This window comes from Acinonyx jubatus, chromosome B3, assembly GCF_027475565.1.
Source record: "Acinonyx jubatus isolate Ajub_Pintada_27869175 chromosome B3, VMU_Ajub_asm_v1.0, whole genome shotgun sequence".
NCBI lineage: Eukaryota > Metazoa > Chordata > Mammalia > Carnivora > Felidae > Acinonyx > Acinonyx jubatus.
In genome coordinates, this window is record NC_069386.1 from 2,265,295 (window position 1) to 2,290,526 (window position 25,232).

At 52.4% G+C, this 25,232-nt stretch overlaps 1 protein-coding gene across 1 annotated transcript in view; it reads right to left on the bottom strand.

Moving 5' to 3' along the window:
- TMC3 (transmembrane channel like 3) overlaps positions 1-25,232 on the bottom strand; it is a 40,856-nt gene that overhangs the window by 11,620 nt on the left and 4,004 nt on the right. Inside the window, exons 3-15 of the mRNA XM_027068240.2 lie at positions 24,270-24,345; positions 18,480-18,561; positions 15,323-15,429; positions 14,248-14,346; positions 14,006-14,148; positions 12,629-12,776; positions 11,730-11,773; positions 8,322-8,469; positions 6,595-6,704; positions 2,989-3,067; positions 1,446-1,691; positions 661-789; positions 84-151 (exon numbers count right to left, since the gene is read on the bottom strand). Coding sequence (XP_026924041.2) covers positions 84-151; positions 661-789; positions 1,446-1,691; positions 2,989-3,067; positions 6,595-6,704; positions 8,322-8,469; positions 11,730-11,773; positions 12,629-12,776; positions 14,006-14,148; positions 14,248-14,346; positions 15,323-15,429; positions 18,480-18,561; positions 24,270-24,345 — 1,479 coding nt within the window. The remainder of the gene's footprint in view (positions 1-83; positions 152-660; positions 790-1,445; positions 1,692-2,988; positions 3,068-6,594; positions 6,705-8,321; positions 8,470-11,729; positions 11,774-12,628; positions 12,777-14,005; positions 14,149-14,247; positions 14,347-15,322; positions 15,430-18,479; positions 18,562-24,269; positions 24,346-25,232) is intronic.

Genomic DNA, 25,232 nt, shown 5'->3' on the forward strand with positions numbered 1-25,232 from the left:
CAAAATAAATAAATAAACTTAAAAAAAAAAATCTTAGCCTGGATGAGAGGTACACAAAGGTAAGAAGGAGCTTTGATACTTACCAAATCATTCCTTGGTTGTAGACTAAATGTAACACGTTCTCTGCTATTTTGAATTCCCCGTATTCAGGCTACAAGAGAAAAGGAACTTTCACATTAAAAAAACGGTTCCAGGGGTGCCTGGGTGGCTCAGTGGGTTAAGCATCCAACTCCGGTTCAGGTCACGATCTCACGGTTCGTGAGTGCGAGCCCCGCGTCAGGCTCTGGGCTGACAGCTCGAGCCTGGAGCCTGCTTCGGATTCTGTGCCTCCCTCTCTCTCTGCCCCTCCCCTGCTCACGCTCTGTCTCTGTCTCTGTCTCTCTCTCTCTCAAAGATAATAAATAAATGTTAAAAAAATAAATAAACGGTTCCAAAGTTCCTTGTGCGAACCAGTTCATGATAGTCACGTGCAAAGGGTTCTTTGGTGTTACAGACACAGAGAGATCGCGGTCTGCGTGGCCACCCCAGGAAACAGTATGGCTGAGAACGAGAAGGCAACTCAGCCCTGTGCACCCTCCCCTCTTCCCTCCCATTTCAGCCACATCAGGAGAGGAGGGTGCAGCCATAGGAGCTTCCCCGTGGACCCAGCATCTCACTTACAAACTTGCTTTCCAGGTCCCAGCACCAGTAGTCGCTCAGGTACCGGACGAAAAGTCCTCGGAAGAAGTCGATGAGCAGAATGCTGGCCACGGTGAAGAGCATGTCGATGATGGAAAGCTTCAGCATCTCCTGGAACACAGGGGGTCCTTGGGGCCACCTCCTCCTGCAGGCCCCCAACCTCTGCCAGTCCCCACGCCACCCCCACCCCCCCACCGTGGTGTCTTCGTGTCTGGTGCCTAATGGGCGTTCAACGATTATTTGTTCATCTGAATTTGAATTTTGGTATCTGAGTCCAACCTGACACGAAACCAGGACAGAACCTGAGGTCTGTGGTTCTGAGTCACTGGAGACCACTTGGGGCCAGTGATTCAAGTTCACAGGACAGACAATAACCTGGGGGGTGTGGGGGGGTTGCTGAGAGTCTCTGCATGAGATCCTGTATGGGGAGGCTGAGCCTGGAGCGGATGCCCGGGTTCAGACCTGCCTTCTGCTCTTTACTGTCTGTGTCCACGGGCAAGTACCTTCACCCCTGGGGTCTCAGTTTCCCCGCGTGTGTCTACAAGGAGGGTCACGATAGGGTCTCATGGGGACTAAGCGCTTAACACGGGGCCGGCACGTAGCCAACACTGCACGGGTCTTTGTGCTGATTGTTACCATCGAATCGGAGAAAATCGGAAACGCTCACTGAACCTGAGTTTCCTTTCCTATAAAACAGAGGTAGTGACCCTTCAGAACGAAGTGATGAATGGCTGTGGAGGGGCTTTACGAGGGACCGAGGGAGCCACCTGGCCGACGTATGTCTCCCAGCACTGGTCTTGAAGACTCTGGGTGTAGATGGCGGTCTTGTTGGCCCCCGCGAGGGGCAAGGGGGGGGTCGGCAGGCCAGCCTCCTCTGGGGTCCACATTCCGCTTCTCCCGAGCCCGGTCCGGGGCCCACGTGTGGCCCATTTCTCCCCTTCAGGGGCCGCACTGGCGGCAGAGAAGACGGTAGAACCCGTCCAGTGGCTCGCGTTACTGCTGGTGGCAGCTTCCTGCGGGGGCGACGGAAGGAAGCAAAAAAGATTGCTGCGTGTTTGTAAATAAGAATCGTAGACACCCAGAACAGCGCTGCTTGGGAATAATCTCCCTCCGCCTCTCTCTTTCTCACTGTGTCTGTCTCCCTGTCCGTCTCCGTCTATCTGTCCACTCTCTCTCTCTAGCTGGGTGGTTGGCCCCTTCAGCCCCGGCCTCCAGACACCGTCCAGGTTAACACCCGGCGCATCTTCTCGCCCCCGCGAGCGCGTCGGGACAGTCGTCACCCCGTGTTACGGAGGAGCAGGCTGAGGCTGATGGGGACGTTCCGGGGCGGTGTGCGGGCGCATCGCGAGTAAGGGACCCATCCGTGTGGCGCCACAGCCGCTTCTGCCCGTGGGAGCCTTTGGAAGGTGGCGCCGGCCGACTCCCCCTCCCCCCTCCCCCACCACGTGGGGCGCCTCACAGGTGCCGCGGGCTTACAAGGGGCGCCGGAGCTGCCCTGGGCGGGGCCGGGAGGGGGGCCCCCTCTGAACTGTCCCCACGCGTGCTCGCGTTCTCCCCAGCGCCTCCGTGGGTCTCACGGCCAGCCTCCCTTCCCGGGATCGTCCCTTGTCGCCGCAGATGCCCGCCTCGTCCCGATGGATGGAGCTCACAGAGGCGGGGCGGCCCGGGCAAGGGAGCGGGAGTCGAGACGCCCCCGCTCCCCTCTCCCGGCCGGGTCACTCGCCGGCCATAAGCTCTGGCCTCAGTTTCTTTAGCTTGGAAACGGGGCTAATTCTGCTCTCTTTGCCTTGAGAAGGCCACAGCTGAGTTGAGTGGTGAACGAGACGAATGGAGGGCAAGAGTAAGCGGTGACAATGTCCGCAAGGGTGATGGCCCTGGTGGGTGTGCGTGTGTGTGCGTGTGTGTACACGTGCGCACATGTGTGAGTACGTGTATGCATGTGTATGTGTGCGTGCGTGCACGTGTATATCTGTGTGCACGCACATGCATGTGTGTATGCATGTGCATGTGTGCTGCACGTGTGTGCATGTGTTTGTATGTGCACGTGCAGGCATGTGTGTGCACACATGCATGTGTACATGTGCGTGCACGTGCATGCGTGTTTACATGTGTGTATGCATGTGCACGTGTATGTGCTGCACGTGTGTGCATGTGTGCGTGTGTTTGTATGTGTGCGTGCAGGCATGTGTATGTGCGTGTGTGCACAAGTGGGCATGCATGCGTGTGTGTGTGCGCGTGTGTGTGTGCATGTGCGCGTACAGGCGTGGCAGCGAGGATGGGACAGGGGCCTCTGCCGAGGATGGCACTCACCTCAGCGCTCATGCTGTTAACTTTGTCCAGGAGAGCGATGATCAGGCTGTAGAGGTTCCCCAGGTACAGCACGAGGACCCTGAAAACACACGCCCGCCTGGAGAGAGAGCCCCGCACGCAAGCCCGAGGTTCTGGACGTGCCCCACTTGGGAGCGAATCTCACGGTCACCCCGAGACAGTGGCTGCCCCACGCGGCTCCATTCAGAATCGTATGGGGGTGGGGAATAAAAATTCCAGAGCGCGTCCTGCTCAGTCGGTCTGGGTGGGGCCTGGGGACCCCTTCAGGCCCCGTCCTGGGGGCAGCATACTAAAGCCGCTAGTGTCGCAGGAAGCGTGTGAGCTGAGGAGGTGGGGCTCTGGAGGGTCGTGTAAATTACGCGTCCTTGTGTCCCCATTCCTGGTTCGTAAGGTGATTTTTCCAGGCAGGGTCTCATTCGAGCCTCCCAACCGGTCAGGCGCGCGCTGAAGGGACAAGTGGATTGCAACACGGGGCCCAGTGAGCGGCTCAGGTCCAGAGTTCTCCAGAGGCGGAACACCACCTGAGCGCCGCGGGGTCTGCTTCCCACACGCGGGTCAGGCCGCCAGCTGCTCGGGGGACTCTGGGCAGCTGTGAGCGGGGAGTCAGCCGGCCACCGATCAGAGACGCGCTCCCGGCCGGGCAAACACGCCCTGGGATCTCCCAGCACACGGCCTGAGCCTTGGCAGACGCGCATCGGGGACAACGAGGCCAGACGGGCGAGCGACGGGTTCACCAGCTCCTCCCGGGGACCCTGACTGGCCCTTAGGGGGTCACGAAACCGGTACAGGTGCATGAAGAAGAGAAACGGCTTTATCCCGAGGACCAGACTCCAAGCTGATGCTTGGCGTCGCCCCTCGGTCCCCAAGGCCCCGTTGTTCACAGGTGCAGTTCAGACACGTGGGTGGGAGCCAGCAGGGGGGTCTGGGGCATCACTGCCACCGGCCCTGGCTCGCCCCTCCACTCCCTGCACAGAGGAGCCCTGCCTCGCACCTCAACTCCCTGTGCACCCAACCCTGGCTCGCCCCTCTACTCCCTGCACAGAGGAGCCCTGGCTCTCCCTCGACTCCCGGTGCACCCAGCCAGAACCCGTTTGTCTCTGCATTTGGGGCACCTGCACAGGGCAGGACCCTCCGAATATGCTCAGAAGTGTTGCCCGACAGGAGAACAGAGAATTAACATGTGCTTTCCTGGTCCCCCTTTGCCCTGGGCCTCCCCGGGCCCTGGACCAAAGGTGACATGATCTGCAGTGGTGAGTTAATGGGACTAAAACAACATGTCTTGCTCTTATGACCAGAATTAGCCCTAATTTGTCTCGGGCGAGTCTCTTGATGACTCTGTTTCTCTAGTTTCGACCGTGAATAACGAGACCGATCTGTATAATACGATTGCTGTTAGAACCAACGCAGTAATAGAATTGATCCTCCCCAATGCTTGCTGGTGAGGACAGAGCTGAGGCAGACACTTCTCTCTCTCAGGTCAAGATCAGGGCTGGGCACAGGAGGAGGACCGGGTTTGGGCCGGTTTGGAATCTCATCCTGGAGCCACCCTGGGTGGGGAGGTTTCTGCAGACCCCTTGTGGGCTCTTTCTTTATTTCCTTCCTTCCTTCCTTCCTTCCTTCCTTCCTTCCTTCCTTCCTTCCTTTTCTTTTTCTTTCTTTCCTTCTTTTCTTTCTTTCTTTCTTTCTTTCTTTCTTTCTTTCTTTCTTTCTTTCTTTCTTTCTTTCTTTCTTTCTTTCTTTCTTTCTTTCTTTCTTTCTTTCTTATTTAATTCCAGTTAGCTAACATATACAACACCCAGCGCTCATCCCAACAGGTGCCCTCCTTAATGCCCATCCCCCATCTAGCCCATCCCCCCTACCCCTCTCCAGTGACCCTCAGTTTGTTCTCTGTATTTAAGGGTCTCTTACGGTTTTTAACCCCCTCTCTGTTTTTATCTTACTTTTCTTCCCTTTCCCTATGTTCATCTGTTATGTTTCTCGAATTCCACACATGAGTGACTTAGTTTGCTTAGCGTAATACACTCTAGTTCTATCCACGTTGTTGCAAATGGCAAGATTTCCTTCTTTTTGATTGCTGAGTAGTATTCTGTTATATATACCATACACAAAAACAAATTCAAAATGGGTGAAAGACCTAAATGTGAGACAGGACACCATCAAAATCCTACAGGAGAAAACAGGCCACAGCAACCTCTTACTAGACAATCTCCGGAGAAAAGGGAGATAAGAGCACAAATGAACTAGTGGGACGTCATCAGAATAAAAGGCTTCTGGGGCGCCTGGGGGGCTCAGTCGGTTAAGCGTCTGACTCTTGATTTTGGCTCAGGTCATGATCTCACAGTTTGTGGGATTGAGCCCCACATCAGGCTTTGCTCTGACAGCAAGAAGTCTGCTTGGGATTCTCTCTCTTCCCCTCTCTCTCTGCCCCTCCCCCGCTAACGCACATGTATCCTCTCTCTCAAAATAAATAAACATTTTTTAAAAAAAGATACAAAAGCTTCCGCACAGCAAAGGAAACAACAAAACTAAAAGGCAACCGACATGGGAGAAGATATTTACAAATAACATATTGGACACAGGGTTAGTATCCAAAATCTATAAAGGACTTACCAAAATCAACACCCAAGAAACAAATGATCCAGTGAAGAAACGGGCAAAAGACATGAACAGACAATTCTCCAAAGAAGACATCCAGACGGCCCACAGACCCATGAAAAGATGCTCCGCACCACTCATCATCAGGGAAGTACAGATCGAAACCACAGTGAGACCCCTCGATCTTTCTAGTAGTGTTTTTCTGCCTTTGAGATGACAGTTGGGTTTTAGGGAGAGGCAAACAGCCCTCAGGCCAAATCCTAGCCTCACCTATTGTTGTCAGTCAAGTTGTGAGGGACATGGCCACACCCGCCTGCTCCTTTGCAAATGGCCCCTGGCCACTGTCCTGATGTAACAACCTCGGGGCTGAGCAGAAGCCACAGAGACCTATCCCGCAAGACCCGAACCGTTCACCCTCTGGTCTTTCGGGACAACGTTTGCCACCCCTGAACGAGAGCAACCTTGCCCGGAGCTGGCGGGCGACTGGTTCTGCAGAATGTCACCGAGCGGCACAAGAGACGACGCAGAGGCAGATGTGAGGCGGGGCTGTGTGGCGCCTCCCCGGCCCCGCTCGGCCAACAGTCCCCGCTCCTGGTCTACCGCATGGACGAGGGGACTGCCCTCTGGGGGCCGTGGAGTTTTCAGGGAGACGGGGCGAAGCCAGCACTAGAAACGGATGGGGGTGCCCTGCCCCCATGGGGACACCCCGTCAGACCCAGCAGCTGCCACGCCTCGGGCCTCCAGCACCCCCAGCCATCGCGTCCAGCCACCAGCCTCGCACCGCCCTCTCCACCCCTCTCTCCCGGCCTCCTTTTCCTCCTCCTTCCCACTTTCTCTCCTGCGCATCCTGCTTTCCTTGAGAGGCAGCCCCGGGGAAGTTCTGTGCTAAGCTTTAAGGGCAGCGAACAAGCTGGGCTCTTGAGGGACGCGGGTCCCCCGTGTGGGGGGCACACGGGTGCCCCCCGCGTGGCATTTCCCACGGGGCTCCCGTACCTTGCCAGCTGAAAACGCAGCGTGGTCCGCGGGTGGTACATCTCCAGGGCGGCGATGAGGTCGAAGGCTGATGGCGCCAGCATGGTGACCAGGGAGACGACCACACTCACCTGCCGAGAGAGCGCGAGCTGGCCGTGAGTCCCCAGTCCCCCCCGGCCCGGACTCGCGTGCCTCCCGCTGGCCTCCTGGCCTTCCGTGCGGTCGCTGGGCACCCGGAGGGCTGTGCGGTTCCCACGCAGAAACCCTCCCCCAGATCCCTGCCGATTCGATGTTTCGGAGAGGCCCCTGCCACCCTGTCACGGGCTTTACTCCTTTTAGGAGCCGGCTTTAATCCGAGATGCGGACGTTTGCCACCGGGGATTTGTGAGCAGTCCCGACACGTCTCCCAGTTGCCCTGCTGGTCACTTGGGTGGCGGGTGGAGGTGACCCAACTATTACACACAGGAAAGGGGGGTGCCCACAGGTGATCGGATACGCTTTCTGCACACGGAAGAGTAAATATCTCGAGGGCCACGCCTGGGTCCTGTTTATCTGCCTTTCTGACGACGAAAGAAGGACGTTTAGCTGGTACCCGGGCGGTGTGAGCTAAGGAAAGATGCCATCTCCGAATATGCCTTTAAAAACCTGGTCTATCTGCAAACACAGGTAACCCACTTACCTGGCATGAAATAAGAGGCCTGAGAAAACCTGACCTGATGCGGTCTCAGGTTCTGAACAACGAGGGTCGCTTGAGGAAAACCTAAGAACAGCCTCTCCCCTACGCACTTTGCTCCGTAAATTCCAAGGATGACCCTCATTTCTACAACAGCAGTCGGTGGGACGGTCTCCACATCTGCCTTTTAGACCTTGGCAGGAAAAGCCAACGGGGCTTGGGAGGCAGTGGCCTTACAACAGATACTAAGAATTAAGAGACTGGTCGTAACGTTTCTCTCGGCCGCTTCCGTCATGGGAATATTCACATCGACCAAGAGAAGAGACCTTTTAGCAAACAAGCCTGGTTTGGGATTTAGAAATCCCTGTTTGTTAATTTAGAAATACGGAGGGGGCGCCTGGCCGGTCCATCCATTAAGCGGCCAACTTCCGCTCAGGTCATGATCTCACGGTTCGTGGATTTGAGCCCTGCGTCGGGCTCTGTGCTGACAGCTCAGCGCCTGGAGCCTGCTTCGGATTCTGTGTCTCCCTCTCTCTGTGCCCCTCCCCTGCTTGTGCTCTCTCTCTCTCTTTCAAAAATAAATAAACGTTTAATTGTGCTCTCTCTCTCTCTCTTTCAAAAATAAATAAACATTAAAAAAAAAAGACATATAGAAACAACCTAAGTGTTTACGAGCTGGCGTGTGGTCAGCTATGACAGGTGCCACGGACTGCGATTTGGTCATTAAAGCGAGGCTGCAGGGGATGTCCGTGTCTGGAAACATGTGTGTGCGAAGAACCACCACGAGAGAGCAGCAAACCACAGTCCGCGAGACCCAAAGGCGAAGAAGGAAACGAACGCTTGAAGGTGACGTTGAATCGGAACCGTTCCCGACAGCGACCAACCAAACCATCCCTCCAGGTCTTGGTGTGGCCCCTGTGGCTCAGAGCCCGTGCAGTCGGTGTTCTCAGACAGGGGGACTAGGTTGTCCAGGGGGATATTTCCAGCCCACCCGCCTAAGGAACAGCCGGGAAGGGGAGGGCAGGCTGCTCTCGCGTCTCTCCTGGAGGGCGCGTGCGGGGAAGGCGGTGAGTACCTCGTTCTTCTCCCAGAGCGTCAGCTCCTTCTTTGACTGTTCCAGCTTCTGGGACCGGTCCACCACGAAGTAGATGAGGTAGATGCTCCCGGAGAGCGACAGAAGCACCAGGATATTGGCAATAACCCTCAGGCACACGGTCACTGCCCTGCGGGGAGAGGCGAGCGTGAGGACGGGGCGCTGGGCTGTGCTCCGGGCGCCGCGTGAACGACGGGACCCACCTCGTGTCGTGTGAACCCTCTGCCCTGAAGCGTCGGTGCTCTCCCTACCCACCCCCAAACTCCTCCTCTCCTGAGGGATCAGCGAGGACTTCTAAGCCCACCCCACTGCCCTCAGGGGGACTCGAGACAAGTCTTGCGAATCTGACACTGTGCACAGGTCCATGCGGTAGATGATCAGCTGTCTTTCCCTCGAGAACATACGCTCTGAAATGGTTTACTCTTCCTCGCTGTGGTATGCTCAGCTCCTGGAACGGGCCCAGCACATATAAACACATCCTAGCTTTTTTCTAGTTGATGAACGAGGAATGGAACAGGGGTTTGCTCTTTCCTTGCTAACTCTGGGGGCAAACTCACTGATTCCAACTGCTTCTATATATATATATTTCTTATCTTCTTATTAAGAAAAAAATTTTTTTTTAGTGTTTATTTGTTTTTGAGACAGAGAGAGAGAGACCGAGCATGAGAGGGGAAGAGGCAGAGAAAGGAAGACACAGAATCTGAAGCAGGCTCCAGGCTCCGAGCTGTCAGCACAGAGCCCGACGCAGGGCTCGAACCCATGAACCGTGAGATCCTGACCTGAGCTGAAGTCGGACGCTTGACCGACTGAGCCCCCAAGGCGCCCCAACCAACTGGCTTATTTTGAAGGCGTCTTCTTCCAACTTTGGGGCCAGACTTAGCCTGGGTTTCCCTGCAAACAGAGCATCAGGCAAAGGCCTGTTTGCAAGTACTTTACTCGGGATGTGATCCCAGGGGATCTATGGGGGAGACAGGAGAAAGAGCAGCCAGAGGAGGGTACGTGACAGACTTGGCCACAGCTCGCGGCAACGGCAGGGCCTTCTGAGGGGCTTGCGAGCTGTGTCTCAGGACGGTCTGCCCGGCGAGAAGTAGGGAAGCCTCTGTCATCGCTTTCCTCCCTGCTGGTCAAGGGTGGCTCCCCGAGAGTGAACCCCCGGTGTTGCCCCTAGCCCGTCAGATTCCCGTGCACGCACGCTGGCCGGGGTTCGGTGGGTGCCCCACACTGCAGCCTCAGAGGGGCTGTGGGGGGGGGCACTGAGCAGCGGGTACCAGTGAGGGGTGAGGGGTGAGGGGTGCGAGGGGCCGTGTGCACACAGCTGTGGCGCCCCCACGGCCCTGCCCCGCAGCAGGTGCTGGAGGAAGAGGCGTGGCCAAGGAGGACGTGAAGGGCACAGAAGAGGTGTACCAGCCTCTCTGTAAAGCGTAATTCCACCCTCCGGGTGACCTCGGGCTGGTCGCGACACCCCCCTCCACATCAGTGGTGGCCCTTCATCATCTGTACAAGGGGGAAGCTCACCCCCAAATGATCTGATGAACGTCACCTTGTCTTTCTGTGCAGAACTTTAGATGAAGAGTCAGAACACTGCCGATGGAGGATCTGAGAGAGGGTGAGGTCCATTCATAGCGTCCTGTGCTTGCTCACCTGCTCCTGTGCCCAGACCACGCTGCCGTCCTGGGTGGGGGCCAACCAGGGCGCCCAGGCCACGCTATGGTCATTGGGTGGGGGGGGGGCAACCTGTTGGTCCCCGTGCTGACTGCGCCCAACAGTGCACGGGACGGGCACAGGCTGGGGTCGCCAGTCAAAGGTTCACTTCCCCCGTCTCTACCCAATCCTTCCGCGTCCCGTGATAATATCCTGGATATCCCAGAAGGCCTATCGCGGGCCTATTCTCCCCAGGCTTTGGCAGCCGCGGGAGGATTCAGGAGTCGCTTGTGGAAGAGACTTGGGGAACAGGCTATTCTTGCTGCTGATGTATTTGCTTATCACGATGGGTCGTGCGTCATCTTGCAGTCAGATGCTGCAGTTTTTAAATGTGGGGGACAGCAAAATCACCTGGTAAGAATGTGGATCGTGGTGGCCCACATCCAGACGTTCTAACTCAGGGAATCGGGGTGGGCCCCAAAGTGGTCGGCATGTTTTGTGCCCGGGGGGTGGCTGTGATGGGTGGGTGCTCTCTGCCCTCTGAGAAGTTTCTATGGAGCCCCATTCTCGTTTCACAGGGGAGGAAGTGGAGGCCCGGAAGGGCCAGGGGACCGTCCCGGGTCGTGGGAGCTAAGGACGAAGGGAGAGTAGGCGCCCCTCCCCCGCCTCCCTGTGGGGAATCCTTCCCACCTGCTTCCTCAGGGGCTTGCGTGGGCTTGCGCACCTCCCCACGTCCACGGCATGGCTCCGACAGGCTTTCTGCGTCACGGAAACGAATCCAGGGGCTAAAGACCCAGGGAGGATGTCAGAGAGTTGTCCCGTGAGGACAGGTCACTGTCCCTTGGGGGATTGGCCCTTCTGTGTCAACTCTCTGGCTAAAGGGCCTCACCTCACCCAGACAGCCCTCAAATCCCAGAGAAGTTCAGATCTGAGCCATCACCTTGGAAGGCTTGTCGACAAGAATTGGATATTATTTGCGTCTTGTGACTTCTGGGATTTGTTGCTCGGGGACCTGGGTGGCGCAGTAGGTTGGGTGTCCGACTTCCGCTCAGGTCGTGATCTCGCGGTTTGTGGGTTCGGGCCCCGCGTCGGGCTCTGTGCTGACAGCTCGGAGCCTGGAGCCTGCTTCCGGTTCTGTCTCCTTCTCCCTCTGCCCCTCCCCCGCTCACGCTCTATCTCTCTTTCTTTCTCTCAAAAATAAATAACCATTAAAAAGAATAAAGTACTCTTTGCTTAATTTAGCAAGCTAGAAATTGGTGCTAAAAATACCTCCTTTATTATCTAAGTAAAAGAACTCTCACCCTGTGGCCTGATCTAAGGAGGAAGGAGCCACTCTTGACTACTGCTACTGACCGATTAGATTACAGGCTTCCCACGTGTCACATTACTAGAAAGACGGATTTTAAGAAGAAAGAAGAGGGGCGTCTGGACTGCTCAGTCAGTCAAATGTCCAATTCTTGGTTTCAGCTCAGCCCATGACCTTGCAGTTTGTGAGTTCGAGCCCTGCATCGGGCTCCATGCTGAACGTAGGGAACCTGCTTGGGATTCTCTCTCCCTTCTCTCTTTGGTCCTCACCTGCTCTCTCTCTCTCTCTGTCTCAAAACAAATAAATAAACTTAAAAATATTTTTAAAAACGAAGAAGAGCTACCGGACGATGTGTGAAAATAAGATATAGATAGTTGGATCATTTTTGTGCCAAATTAAAGTAGCATTTCAATGAATGAAGCATGGGGAGTCTCCATACGTACGGGTTTTTACTTTTCTCCTTCTCCTGTTCTTCCAGGATGGCCTCCTTTAAGGAAAGACACATTCAGTTAGAAGCTTAGCGTTACCATTAATCATAAGTCTTTAGAATTATTTCATGATAAGAAATGATGAGTCAGTATCTGGAGCCGCTCTGTGAGACGTTGTTGACATCAGTGCTTTGTATAATAATTAGATGAAAACGGAGGGACGCCTGGGTGGCTCGGTTGGTTAATTGCCCAACTTTGGCTCAGGTCTGGACCTCGCTGTTCATGAGTACGAGCCCCGCGTCGGGCTCTGTGCTCACAGCTCGGAGCCTGGAGCCTGCATCGGATTCTGTGTCTCCCCTCTCTCTGCCCCTCCCCTGCTTGCACGCTGTCTCTCTCTCTCTCAAAAATGAATAAACATTAAAAAATAATTAAATTAAAATAAATGCACATGGGGGCTTGGGGAGACGAGGGGGCAGAGCATGTTATTTGATAAATGAAATGATCTAATGGTATTTCCCGAAAGGGGCAGCATTGAGCTGTCGGGTTGCTCAGTAGACCCCAGTCCCTGCGAGCTTCTAACTGCTTCCTCTCCTGAGCTACCGCTAAAGCTCACGTCGCCAACACGCGTGTATTTTTTCACTCACAAATTACCTGCAATATGGTGGCAATCCCTTATGCAAATTACCAGCAATGCACCAACTGAAATTTTCGGGGGATGAAATTTAGAAAATTAAAATAAAGAGTTTTTCAATGCCCCGTTCTGTATTCCATGGGATTGTGGGTGCACGGGGCCGGTCCCCTCGCCGAGGAGGACTCGGACTCTCGCGGAGGCTCAGGGGCTCCGCGGTCAAGGCTGCGGGCGAGGTCGGAGGACCCCTGACTGCCCTCGGCGCCCCCTGCGCCGCCCCACTCACCCTGATGCTGTTTACGATGGCGGCCGTTTTGCTCTCGGCGGCCTCTGGGTTTCCGATGAGGTAATCCCAGGCACAGAACACCCGCCAGCAGAACGTGTAGTCTTCGTTGGAGGCTCTGGCGAGGCTCGTGCGCGAGTTCTTGGCCATCCTGCAAGAGAGGAGCCGGGACGAGCATGTGAGGGCAGCGTCAGATGGGCCCCGGCCGCCCCTGGGGGGCACCGGTGGGTCCAGCGCCCCTCTTGTGCAAATGGCATTGGCCACTCTGGTGGCCGGGAGGTCACTGAAGGCATGTGTGCCCGGGGCCGGGCAGTGTGACTGTGAAATCAAACTCTCCCTGGAGCTGACTTCGTCTTCCTGCCCACTGAAGGGAGCCTGTCAGGTACCTCCTGCCCATGACACCCTTGAGATGCCTCTGAAGGCAGGAGCCGCCGTCCCTCTTCCTTCAGACTGAAGGTCAAAGTCCCTCTGCCTTCAGACTGTCTCTGGTGATAACCTTTTATCTGTTCTCTCTCCACAGTCCTTGCTCCTGAGTTTGCTCTCATCCGTCTCTTAGATTGTAACATCGAGCAAAAGGCCTGTCTTCCAAGTGGGGGTTTTGAGAACCCCCCAGAAGCTAGGCTGGAAAGCTTCTTGCCAAGTGGAGGCCCCTGGGTCACTGTGCACCTCTTTAGGCTTTTGTTTTTTGATGGTGATGGTGATGGTGCCCACGAGGCTGACAGAAGCAGCCGGTGAGCCACGCAGGGTGGGGCCAGGTTCTCCCTGGACTCCCAGCCCGTCAGTCAGTCCGCTGTGTCTGGCCCCAATACAGAAGCGGGGCGTGTGAAGGCTGGCAGGGCACCTGGCCGTCTTGGGAGCCAACCCGCCCATTTTAGTAATGAGGCCCAGGGAGGGGAAGTGAGTGGCTGTGGGTCTCGCGGTGGGGACGGTGCGGGACGCCTCACCCCCAGCCACTTTGTCTCCCTCCCACCGTGTCTCCTCTCAGTGATGGACCGGGTGCGCCAACCGCATCATGACGCGGACGAGCCTGTCCCTTACCGAACTCGTAGCTCGGTCACAGGCCGACGTGCGGCCAACGGAGAATGTTTGGCTCTCTGCAAGCTCCGGTCACTTAGACCATCCTGTTCCTATCTCTGTCACCGCACTTACCAAATTGCCTGAAATTACGTTAACTGGTAAGTCTGTGGGATTCTTGTCTCTCCAGACCCAACCTGGAGCCTGGCACACAGCTGCTGGTTAAAATGAGCACATCTCTCTTTAGCTTTGGTCCCCCCACCTACAAAGCGGGTACAGTTCTGCCTTAACATTACACGGTATTGGCCAGCTTGCGATCACACGTATCACTCTTGGCATGTATTTGGAGAAACTGAGCAGCCATACTTTTTTAAGAGGATGATGAAGCTGTAAGCAAACACAGCCATGCCCACCAGGAAGTACGCCAGGGGCAGCCGGTAGCCCGCTCTCCCGATCCTTCTCTCCCTGCCGTAATAGCCGTAGAAGAGGACAGAGTACTGTAGATAACCCTGCAAAGAGAGAGCACTCAGCGTCACTTCCGGGCTCCAGAACTGTGGCCCCCGTTCAGCCCTCCCTCAAGATGAGGTGCGACCCAGCCTCCATCTCACCCCCAGGGACCAGACGGTGTCCAGGTCTTGGGCAGACATAACACTCTCCTTGGGGATCGTCTTGCTGTCCGTGCTTCCGAAGGGCTGGCCCGCAATGAGCTGGTGGGAGAGAACAGGACGTCGTGGGATCCTCAGTGAGGGCAGGGGACCAGAAGAAAAGGGGTGGCCGATCCCCACGGCCTGTGAAGGCATTGCACGTGTGAGATCTCTAGGGGCTGGATTTGTGTTGATTCTCACTGATGAAGAGGTAATCCCGGGTGGGCAGATTTTCTCTTTGCTTGATCAGCCCGCCCGGGTATTCTGTCTCTGGGCTGGACGGGGCTTCTACAGATGGGTTTTGGGGTCACCGGGTTTCTTTGATGGCACAGAAAATAACTCCATTTACTTTGGGAGGACAAAGGTTAGTTGAGAAGTGGGTTTTATTTGAACAGTGTCTGCACACTGGTCCAGATGCCGAATCTGGCCTGTCACCTCTTTTTGAACAGCCTAAGAGCTAAGAAGCGTTTTTGCATTTTTAAATGGTTGGAAAAGAATTAAAAGAAGAATGATATATTGTGACACTTAAGAACGATCTGAAAGTCAAATTTCAGTATCCATAAATAGAATTCGACTGGGGGCGCCTGGGTGGTTCAGTCGGTTGAGCGTCCGACTTCAGCTCAGGTCGTGATCTTGAGGTTCATGGATTCAAGCCCCGCATCAGGGCTCTGTGCTGACAGCTCAGCGCCTGGAGCCTGCTTCGGATTCTGTGTCTCCCTCTGTCTCTGCCCCTCCCCTGCTCACTCTCGCTCTCTCAAAAATAAATAAACATCAAAAAAAAAAAAAAAATAGAATTCTACTGGAACACAGCCACACTGTTCATGTGCCATCCGTGGCCACTTTCACACCTCGTGGCAGACAGAAAGGGTGTGACAGGGGCCACGTGGCCCCGCAAAGCCCGAGCTATTTACTAGCTGGCCCTCCACAGAAAAAATTTGCTTGAATACAAGGATGATGAGGGGAGTCGTGTTATGAAACTGCTCTGACATCTCTTGTTTTTAACAACTGGCATTTTTATCTCTCCTGAACTAGTTCTTACCTCTGGAATGACGATAAAAGCACCTGTCATAATTGTGAGCACAATATTAATTCCAAATAACCATCTCAAGAATATGAAGTAGGAGGCAACACCAGATCCAAAATGACCTAAAGAAAGACAAGATAATAAGAACGATTAAAAAAAAGAAAAAAACCAAAAAAACCCAAAAAACCCAAGACAAACAAACAAAAAACCCCACACGCACACAAAAACCAAAAACCAAAAAACAAAACAGTATAAACAGGATGAACAATATAAAACCCTCACGGTGCAAAGTTCTCTGTAAGCAACGTTGCAGTTGTTCGTGTATCGGGGCACAGACCAAGAAGGCCAACTGGGGTGTTCCCCCAAAATAGTCATTTACGTGGGTCAAGATGTTCCCTGGTATTTCCAGTTATAAGCACAAAAAAAAATCCCTAATTTCATAATTTCCCTAATGACATATTCATTATGTCATTATACTTCAAATTCATTATGTCAAAATACTTCTGAAATACTCGTCAAATTTACAACATTTCATGTATGTTCAGAAGAATCAGCATCTTTTGAGGGGAGCCTGGGTGGCTCAGTCGGTTGAGGGTCTGACTCTTGACTTCTACTCAGGTCATAATCCCAGGGTGGTGAGATCGAGTCCCGCATCTGGCTTTGCACTGGGAGCCTGAGTGGGATTCTCTCTCTCCCTCTGTTTCTCTCCCCTGCTCATGTGCTCTCCTTATAAAAATAAAATTAAAAAAACCCAACTCTTTTAAAAAAAGAATCAACATCTTTTGAGAATTTGATATATATATATGTGTATATATATATATATATTTTTTTTTTCATTTGTTACAGTTTTGAGAATTCCCAGGATTTTTCTTAGAATTCTTTTGTCTTAATTTCAAGATATATAGCAATTGGCTAGATGTTAACATTAGGGGAAACTGGGTAAAGGAATTTCTATAATTCCTATATACCTTTCCTATATACTTTCCTATATACTTTCCTATATACCTACACTTTCCTACATATTTTATTCTAAATAAAAAGTGTATTCAAAACCTAATTTCTATTAAGAAGATAAGGGTGTGTGTGATTTGTACCATACTTAAAAAAAAATCCCCTGAATTTGTATTTCAAATTTAGTTTACGTTGGTCACAATAAATAGGAAAACACAAAACATCACAAAGAAAAAAAAAAACATTACCTATTCTAGAACACTAAATTAAAATTACTATTAGAGTTTCTGGGGCGACTGGGTGGCTCAGTCGATTAAGCATCCGACTTCGGCTCAGGTCATGATCTTGCAGTTTGTGAGTTCGAGCCCCGCGTCGGGCTCTGTGCTGACAGCTCAGATCCTGAGGCCTGCTTCAGATTCTGTGTCTCTCTCTCTCTCTCTCTCTGCCCCTCCCAGGCTCATGCTCTGTCTCTGTCTCTCAATAATAAATAAACGTTAAAAAAATTTTTTTAATTACCATTAGAGTTTCTAACAAGCTTTTCGTGTGACCCCTCATTATTATTCTCCACATATAGATTTTTTGTATAAAATTGGCATCTGTCTACAACATGCATCTTGAGTTGTTAATTATTATCAGCATTTTCTCACGCAAAAAAAAAATTCTTCCATGAAATAAATTGTATTGCTTCGTCAGGTGAATTTTCCGTAGTTTACTTAACCTCGCCCCACTCCCGGCCATTTCGGAAGTTTCTGACTTTTCACTTGGTGGGGGATTCACTGGGGTGAATAAGTCTGCCCTAGACCATTTCTGTCCAAGGTCAGGGCACAGTGGGCAAGTGCTCTCTGGAGAAAGGGAGTGTGGGGGTCAGGGCAGGTCAGGGGAAAGGGCCAAGCAAGGATACGGTGCTGGAGCCTGGCTTGGGTGGGGTGGAGGGGTGGGGGGGGAGGGCCAGCCGTGAGTCACAGCATCCACACCCAGAGCTGCTGGGAAGAGTTGGACCAGCCAAGTCGAGAAATCCGGGTGGGGCACCGACTTTGTCCGCCTGCGCTGATTTTGTTGTGGCTCTCGTCTCTTCTGTCGTTAAGGGATGGGGGAGTTTTATCGAAGGGCACAAACAGCATGAAGGTTTTTGCTACACATTTTAACTTTCCCCCGGAGACGCCTTCCCAGTGGGCAGTCCTGCCCATCGCGTGTGCCGGTGCTAAATTCCACTGAAATGCTGAAAATGGGCTTTTCTCCCTTTGACTCTCAGCTTTGCTGTCTCAAGGATGTAGGCTGCCTTTATAGGTGACCAAATGCAGCCCTCTCTTCCTTGATGATTTCCTTCTTCACCTTCGGGATTGGACGGGCTTCTGTCCTGATCCATTCGGAGATCACACGCTCTGTCTTAATTCTTTCGTGGTTTCCCTATTTTATGTTTAATAGCTAGTGGGACTTTAAGTGGAGGATCTAACAGAACTCTGTAAGAATCCAGTGTATCTGCAGTGCTGTGCTACAGATTCAAGGGCGGTAGTGTTCCTCGTGTCCTTGAACCCTTTGGTTACGCAAGCTCATGTGCATCGTCAAAAAAATTTTTTTTTCGACGCGTCTTCTGGGTGGTTTTCTTCCATATACGTTTCACGATCATCTTGTTGAGTACAGAAAATTAAAAAACTGCGTTGAGGTTTTTACCGCAATTGCTGGAAACCTGTAAAGTGACGCTAAGAAGGTCCACATCTTCCAAACATGAAGTCACCTGTGCCTCTCACAAGACTCTTGAGATATGTGGTGGCCCAATTTTACAGCTTCCTTCATTTCAGACGCACTGTTGAGTTTGTTCCTGGCATTGCGTGCTCTGTGTTATGGGTGTGTGTTGTGTGAACGAGTTTAGAATATGTTTTCTAAATGGTGCCGCTTACCCCTAAGGAAATGCAGATTTCTGAGTTTTGGTTTGGCAAATGCTCACATTAACCTTGTGCAGTCTTCCACCTGCTCCTTCTGGGTCTGTGTCGGGTCCGAGTCACGAACGACCTGTGAGCCGCAGCGAATGTGGGACAGCTGTCGTCCGGGGAAGCGGCGGACAGATGCCTTCCGTCTCCACCGTCCCGCGTCCAGCCCGGCGCCTCACCACGCACAGGGCGAGGACCAGGACACGGAGCCCCTTCTCGGGCCACGCTGTCGTCTGGCCACTGGCAGGGCCTCCCCGCTGCCCCCCCCCCACCCCCCGAGCGCCCACACTTACTCTCGATTTTCTTTATCCTCATTTCCCAGGGGATGAAGGTGACCATGAAGTTACAGGCCCCGCGAGCAAATTTCCGCCAGAGCTGGAAAGGAGGGAGCAGGGTTAGCGGGCTTCGCATTTGTCAGGATGGCAGTGACATCGTGACGCTAAGGTCCCTGGTGGAGGAGAGGTTCCCAGACATGCCTGTGATTATGACGTCATAGGACTTGAGGCCACACTAGGACCAGAGCAGCCCCTGTCCGCTCTTGGTAGGGTGACGACACCTGCTTGGGACCTGAGCTGCGGCGTCTGTATCGACGTGCGTATGGTCCAGGGTCACAGGCTGCCTTATTCCTACCGTTCCCGCCCTGGGGACTAGTGGAAATCCCTTGAGGAGTGATGTCCACTCTGAGGTTGGGGCCCAGGAGTCCGCATGGCCAGCAAACTGCCCCGGTGACCACAATTCCCCGCTTGGGGGATGAGAGTCTAGAACATACGCCGAGCACGAGCCCTGCCCGCCGTGTGCCTCCCGTCCCGCACCTGTGCCGGTCTCCTGCCCTCTCTCCTGGCAGAGGCCACCAGCGGGGAGCTCTGCAAATTCGTCTTGTGTGTTTAAGAGGCAACTGCCAAGAGTTCAAGCTCTCTCTCTCTTTTTTTTCTCCTCTCTCTCTTTCCTCTGAGGAGAACAAAGCACAGCGCGCCGGGACTCCGGCTGCTCCCTCACAATGTTGGCAGGCTGTCCATTTTAACACACAAACAATCCGGGCTTGTGTTGGAAGCAAATGATATCACCGCGGAAAGAGGGGCTCCAAATGCAATTACAGGATTCTGAAGTCTGAGACAGCGCGCGGTCCTGATGCTTGAACGCACGATCGTGCCGTTCGGGTTGTGCCTGCCAAGGCCAGACACGCGAAACGCAAATCTGTTCGAGTTTCACCAGACGTTGTAATTGTTGGTCTTCTGTTCGTGACCCAAGACGCAGCTCAGACCTAACCACGCCCGCGATGCGTCCGCACAGGGTCTCTGGAGAGAGGCAGACCCTGCTCCCTGCAAACTTCCCGGCCATCGACATTCTCGTCATGCTCAGCTCATCCTACCTCGTGCTGCCCTTCTGGTTTTTTTTGGTTTTTTTTTTTTTCCCGTGGCTTATGTCCTTTGGCACGGAGGCAAAGACCAAAGCTTTCGCTCTGTTGTCCCTGCAGCAGGCAGAGGCAGGGTGCTCACACATCCTCGGGGGAGGGTTTGGTGTTGGAAAGCATCTGAGTCTCTGGCCCGCGGTGAAGTCCTGCGGTGTAAGCAGCCCTGGAGGAGGGCCCCAGACCTGATGCCAGCTCCAGTTCAACTGCTACCCTACTGCGCACTCCTGGGAAAGGCGTTTTCTTTCAAGGTCCTCATCGGTCCAAGAAGTGGGCTTTGATCAGTGGTATTCAGAGTTACTCTTCCAATGAGAATTTCAGTGCATGAAACAGACTAACGCAGAGCAATTTTTCTAAGTGGGAGATATGCAAAACCTCCTCCCGCCCCCCCCCCCCCCCCCCCCGCCTCTGGAGCTCATGTGACAAGTCAGGGGCCCCGAACTCAGCTTCAAGGCCGCCAGACCCTCAACGCTCGTTCTGGTGACGACGGTCTGCCCTAGCTTCCTAAAGGAGCTTCCTTGAAACATGTGATTTGTTATGACCAAGATTCCATAAGGCATGGGAAAAAACACCTGATTCTCTGATGATTTGCATCAAATCTCCATGGAAAGCCTGAAACTCCGAAATGATTTGAGATTTTAAGAGCAGAGGAAAAACAAAACAAAGCAAAACCAGGAGCCAGACTTGGAAGAAATGGGTCTTAATTGTGGGCCTGGGTTACTGAGTCTGGTAAGACTCCGTACCAAATAAGCTCGTTCTTTCCTCTTTGGGAAGTCTTGTAAGTTCACCTGGAATAAGTGCGTTCTAACCACACGAATGCTAGTTTATGAAAAATGCATTCATCCAGAGCACGTCCTGAGCACTGTGTGTGTTTCTAGTACAGCGAATGCAAGTCGACAAGACACGTAAGACGTCAGCTGGCACCGAGCTTGCATCCAGATAGAGGGAAGGCAACGAAAGAGTCAACGCCACCATGGGACGTGGTCCATTAGGACTGGAGGAGAGAGCTCTTTTAAACAAGGGGGTCAGGAAAGGTCTGTCTGCAGAGGTCATACTTGAGCTGAGACTTGAATGAAAAGAAATCAATACTTCAGAAAATAAGAAATCGGTAGAGGAGCTCTCTAGGAGGGCAGGACAGCATGCAATCCGCGAGTTAGCACGTGCTGGACATTTTACAGCAGAGGATGGAAGTGGGGAGGTGGGGTAGATCCAACAGGTAGGCAATGGCGAGATCAGCTGGATCATGGGAAGGAGTGAGATTTAACTCTAAGTGTAATGAATGCCTATCTGTCTCTCTGTCTGTCTATCTATCATCTATCTATCTATCTATCTATCTATCATCTCTCCATCATCTGTCCATCCATCCACCCATCTATTTATCTATATCTATCTATCTATCTATCTATCTATGATCTATCTATGTTTTAAGTAAGGAAACAGTTTAAACAGTTTAAACAGTTTAAGTAAACAGTTTACTGTTTCAAGGATTGCCCGGGCTCTTGCACGGAGGAGAGTGGGTTATAGGGGGACGTGTGCAAAAGCAGTAGGGCCTTCCAGGAGGCCAATCAGCCTATATACCATCATAGGCAGGTGCCAAATCATGCCATCCAGGCTCTAGGGAAGGGTGACCTCCCTGGTGGGTATTGCGTGAAAAACAAAGGACGTACACTATTAGAACCAGAAGGAATCTTGAGAATCACACGTGAAAACCAAAGTCAGAGCAGGGAAACGATGGCAGAGAGACTTGGGTGTCCTCCCTCCTGCCGCAGTGACTTCTCGGGTCCCGGAGGCCCCACCCACTCAGACCTTGCTTCCGTAAGAAACAGGGACACCTGCTGGCACTGAAGGAGGACTGCCTGTAAGCAGGCTCAGGTGGAGACCCAGGGGGGCGAGGACACAGGCCGGACACCGGGGAGGGCCCCCCAGGATGCCTTGTGCTCTGCAGCCGGGACTCCCAGGACAGGACAGGGTGGAGCCCCTGGGACTGGTGACCGGATCTCAGTGCCGGGAGTCACGGGAGAATGGGTAGCCCGTGACACAAAACGTACTATTTGGAAAACAGTCGCATCTTCGTCAGACAAACCAAGGACTATAAACAGATGGGCTGCGGGCTGGATGGCTTCTGTTTTCTCTCCGCGGCAGCTGGAGTGGGTGCTGGTCCTCCGTGGTTCATGTCAAAATTTCCAGTGTAAAAAATTATAGGGGCTTCTGCGCGGCTCCGTCGGTTAAGCGGCCGACTCTTGATTTCGGCTCAGGTCATGATCTCACGGTTGTGAGTTCGAGCCCCACCTTGAGCTCTGTGCTGACAGTGCAGAGGCTACTTTGGGATTCTTTCTCCCTCTCTGCCCCTCCCCCACTCCCACTCTCTCTCTCTCAAAATAAAAAAAAGAAATACACATAAAAAGGTGGAGGAATGTTGTTCCGAACAGGGAGGGGAGGAACCAAAGCGTGAGGAAGACACGCGAAAGGGGGACCTGTCTTTGACACTTTACTGCACCCCCCAGAAGGCGGAAGTGACCCAGTCGGGACATGACCCCAGGGCCTGGGACAAAGCGTGGCACGTGGATTAAACTGAACTGGATTGAACCCCTTTCTGCAGGGCCATTGCTCCTACAAAGGTGCCACCGAGCACCTTTGGGCAGCCCGTCTCTAGGTGAGGCTGGGAATTCTGGTTCCCCTTCTCATTCTGGAAACCCTAAGTCTAGTAAGTCAGCCCCTGGTCGAATTACACCTTTAATCCTTACTGATGTCACTGTGACTAAAAGTTGCTGTGCTTTTCACTCATATATATTACAGGTTGTCTGAATAGGACCTTCTAGTATTTTCCAAGAGACTTCCCACTGCATCGCAGGCCATCTGTTTAGGGAAAATGAGGGAGCCGGGCGGCACATGTGCTTAGCATTAAAAAGATAATTTTGTTAAATGTATTTATTGCATGAGCCCCATCATCGCCTGACAGGCATAAGCACTCGGGTAATTTTCGTCCTAGGAATAGATTAGAGTTTTCAGGCACAGTCTGTGCAAAGGAAGAAGAAAGCCAAGGCAGAGCCTTGAGGACCCTTTGAGACTTTATCTAATTTTTCAGTTAAGTAAAATTTAGGACCAGCTTTAACGAAAAAATTTTTTTTACATTTATTTATTTTTGAGACAGAGAGAGACAGAGCACAAGTGGGGGAGGGGCAGACAGGGAGGGAGACACAGAATCCGAAGCGGGTTCCAGGCTCCGAGCTGTCGGCACAGAGCCCGACGCGGGGCTCGAACCCACCAACTGTGAGGTCGTAACCCGAGCCGAAGTTGGACGCCCAACCGACGGAGCTACCCAGGTGCTCCGTGACCAGCTTTTATTTAAACTTCATTAAGGATTTTGTTGGTTTGTTTCAGAGAATCTGAAAAGAGTGCATTTGTCAGCTCCTTTCTGTTAAAATATAACCAACTTAAAAAAATACAATATCCAATATTGGCAAAAATATGAAGGCAGTAAAACTTGTCATGCATGGCAAGGTGAACTATCAAGGGTTTTGGAAAATAATTTATTAATATTTATCAAGAGCCGGAGCACCTGGATGGCTCAATGGGTTAAGTGTCCAACTCTTGATTTCAGCTCAGGTCATGATCACACGGTTTGTGAGTTCAAGCCCTGCACGGGGCTCTGTGCTGACAGTGCGGGGCCTGCTTGGGACTCTCTCCCTCTCTCTCTCTGCCCCTTCCCTGCTCACACGCTCTTTTTCTCTCTCTCAAAGTAAATAAATAAACTTTAGGAAAAAAAATACCTATCAAGAGCCAAAAAACAAATTTTACTTTTCTACAATGATTATAGTTCTGGCATTTATCCCAGGAAAGGAATTTTAAAGCATAGAAAAAGCACTATGTGCAAAGATAGCCTTTGCAGGGTTATTAATAATAATGAAAAATTAAAGGCAATTTAAATATACACCAGCAGACAAATAACAAATTAAGTTAATTTACCAGCAGACAAATAACCAATTGAGCTAATGTACTTGTCTGTCACGGGAGACAACATGTGTAAAACGTTCAGAGCAACACGGAAAAATCCTTGTGTTATGGGCTTAAGTGAAAAAACGTTTGTACGCTGTGATTACTCTGTGTGAAAATTATAGACTCAGTGACTGCCATGTGAACTCCAGAAAAAGATACTATATACGAGGATGATTTTTTTCTTTGGCTTCTGAACATTTATGGGAATGATTGCAATGTCTCTCTAAACAGATCATTGCAATTAGATACTAAAGTTTAGCTTTAAGGGGCTGAATGGGAAAAATAACAAACAAAAAACATAGCACTGAGTTCTCAAATAAGCGCTGGGATAGATCTATAACGTTCCCATTACAAGACACGCTGTAAATAAAACTTACACGTAAGGGAGGGAGTAAGTCAGGAAAAATGCTAGGAAAAATGCTAGATCATTCTCTCGAGGGAAGATAGCCTTTCTGGGATGAGTCAGGTTTACCCAGGGTCATGTACAAATGGTGAGTGATGGCCCCAGGGACTAAAGTCCAAGTTCTGGGACATGCAGACCCTCCAGGGACCAGCATCGCTCTACGGCTGTAACGACTGATGCGCACAGCCGATGCATAATGGCAAGCACAATGTCACGCACCTTCCTGGCCCCGAGGCCACAGGAAGGGGTGGGATCGCCATGCGTACACGCTCTCACCTCTGCACCTGCCGCTTGGTATCCTCGGGTCCTGGTCAGCCTCCCTTCGAATTTCAGCACAATCTCCTTCGCTTGCCTGAGACAAGAGAGCGATGACAGTGAGCACAATTTTGGCACCGCTGGAATCGTGGCGAAACGTGTGAAAGTGTGACAGGAGCAGGTGGCCAAACGTGAGGGACAAGATACTGTGGCAGGGAGCCGGCTATGAAAGTACGCAAACCGTTCATTTCCTGGCTTCCAGCGACCAGAGGGCTCCCTTACCAAATATATTCCGGGAAAACAAAACAAAACAAAACAATTTAAAAGGATACATTTATTTACAGAAAATGATGAGTTAATGCCCAAATGAGTTGCAATTGAATTTCTTTTTTTTTAACATTTTTTAAAAAAATTCACCTATTTTGAGAGAGCGAGCGCGTGAGCAGGGGAGGGGCAGAGAGAGAGGCAGAGAGAGAATCCCAAGCAGGCTCCAGGCTGTCGGTTCAGAGCCCGGCATGGGGCTCGAACTCAGGAACCGCAAGATCGCGACCTGAGCCGAGATCAAGAGTTGGACGCTTAACGGGCGGTACCCCCCTGGGCGCCCTACAACTGAATTTCTTAAAGCCCTCCCCTGATTCGGGTTGTTGGCCGGGAATCGTGAGCGTTGGAAGTCCCGGCAGCGGGTGCTAGCACCTCGGCCCCTCACTTAACCTCGGCGGCCGCTCCCTGCAGCCCTCGCGTCTGGAATTGAAGGTCAGACCTAGTTTCGGAGAGCCCGCTTCAGGGAGGGGGTCGTGGGTGTCTGGTTACCGCTGCGTCTTCCCTCCCACAAACTACTGACACACGCTGACCGGTGTGGTGGGTTGACCCGATGTCTCCACCTACATGATTCATCCCTGCAGTGGACCGAAGTCCCCGGGATGGACGGTCAAACCCACACCTAAATGAACAGCGGGGTTAGACAATCCCCGTTGGCGCTAATGG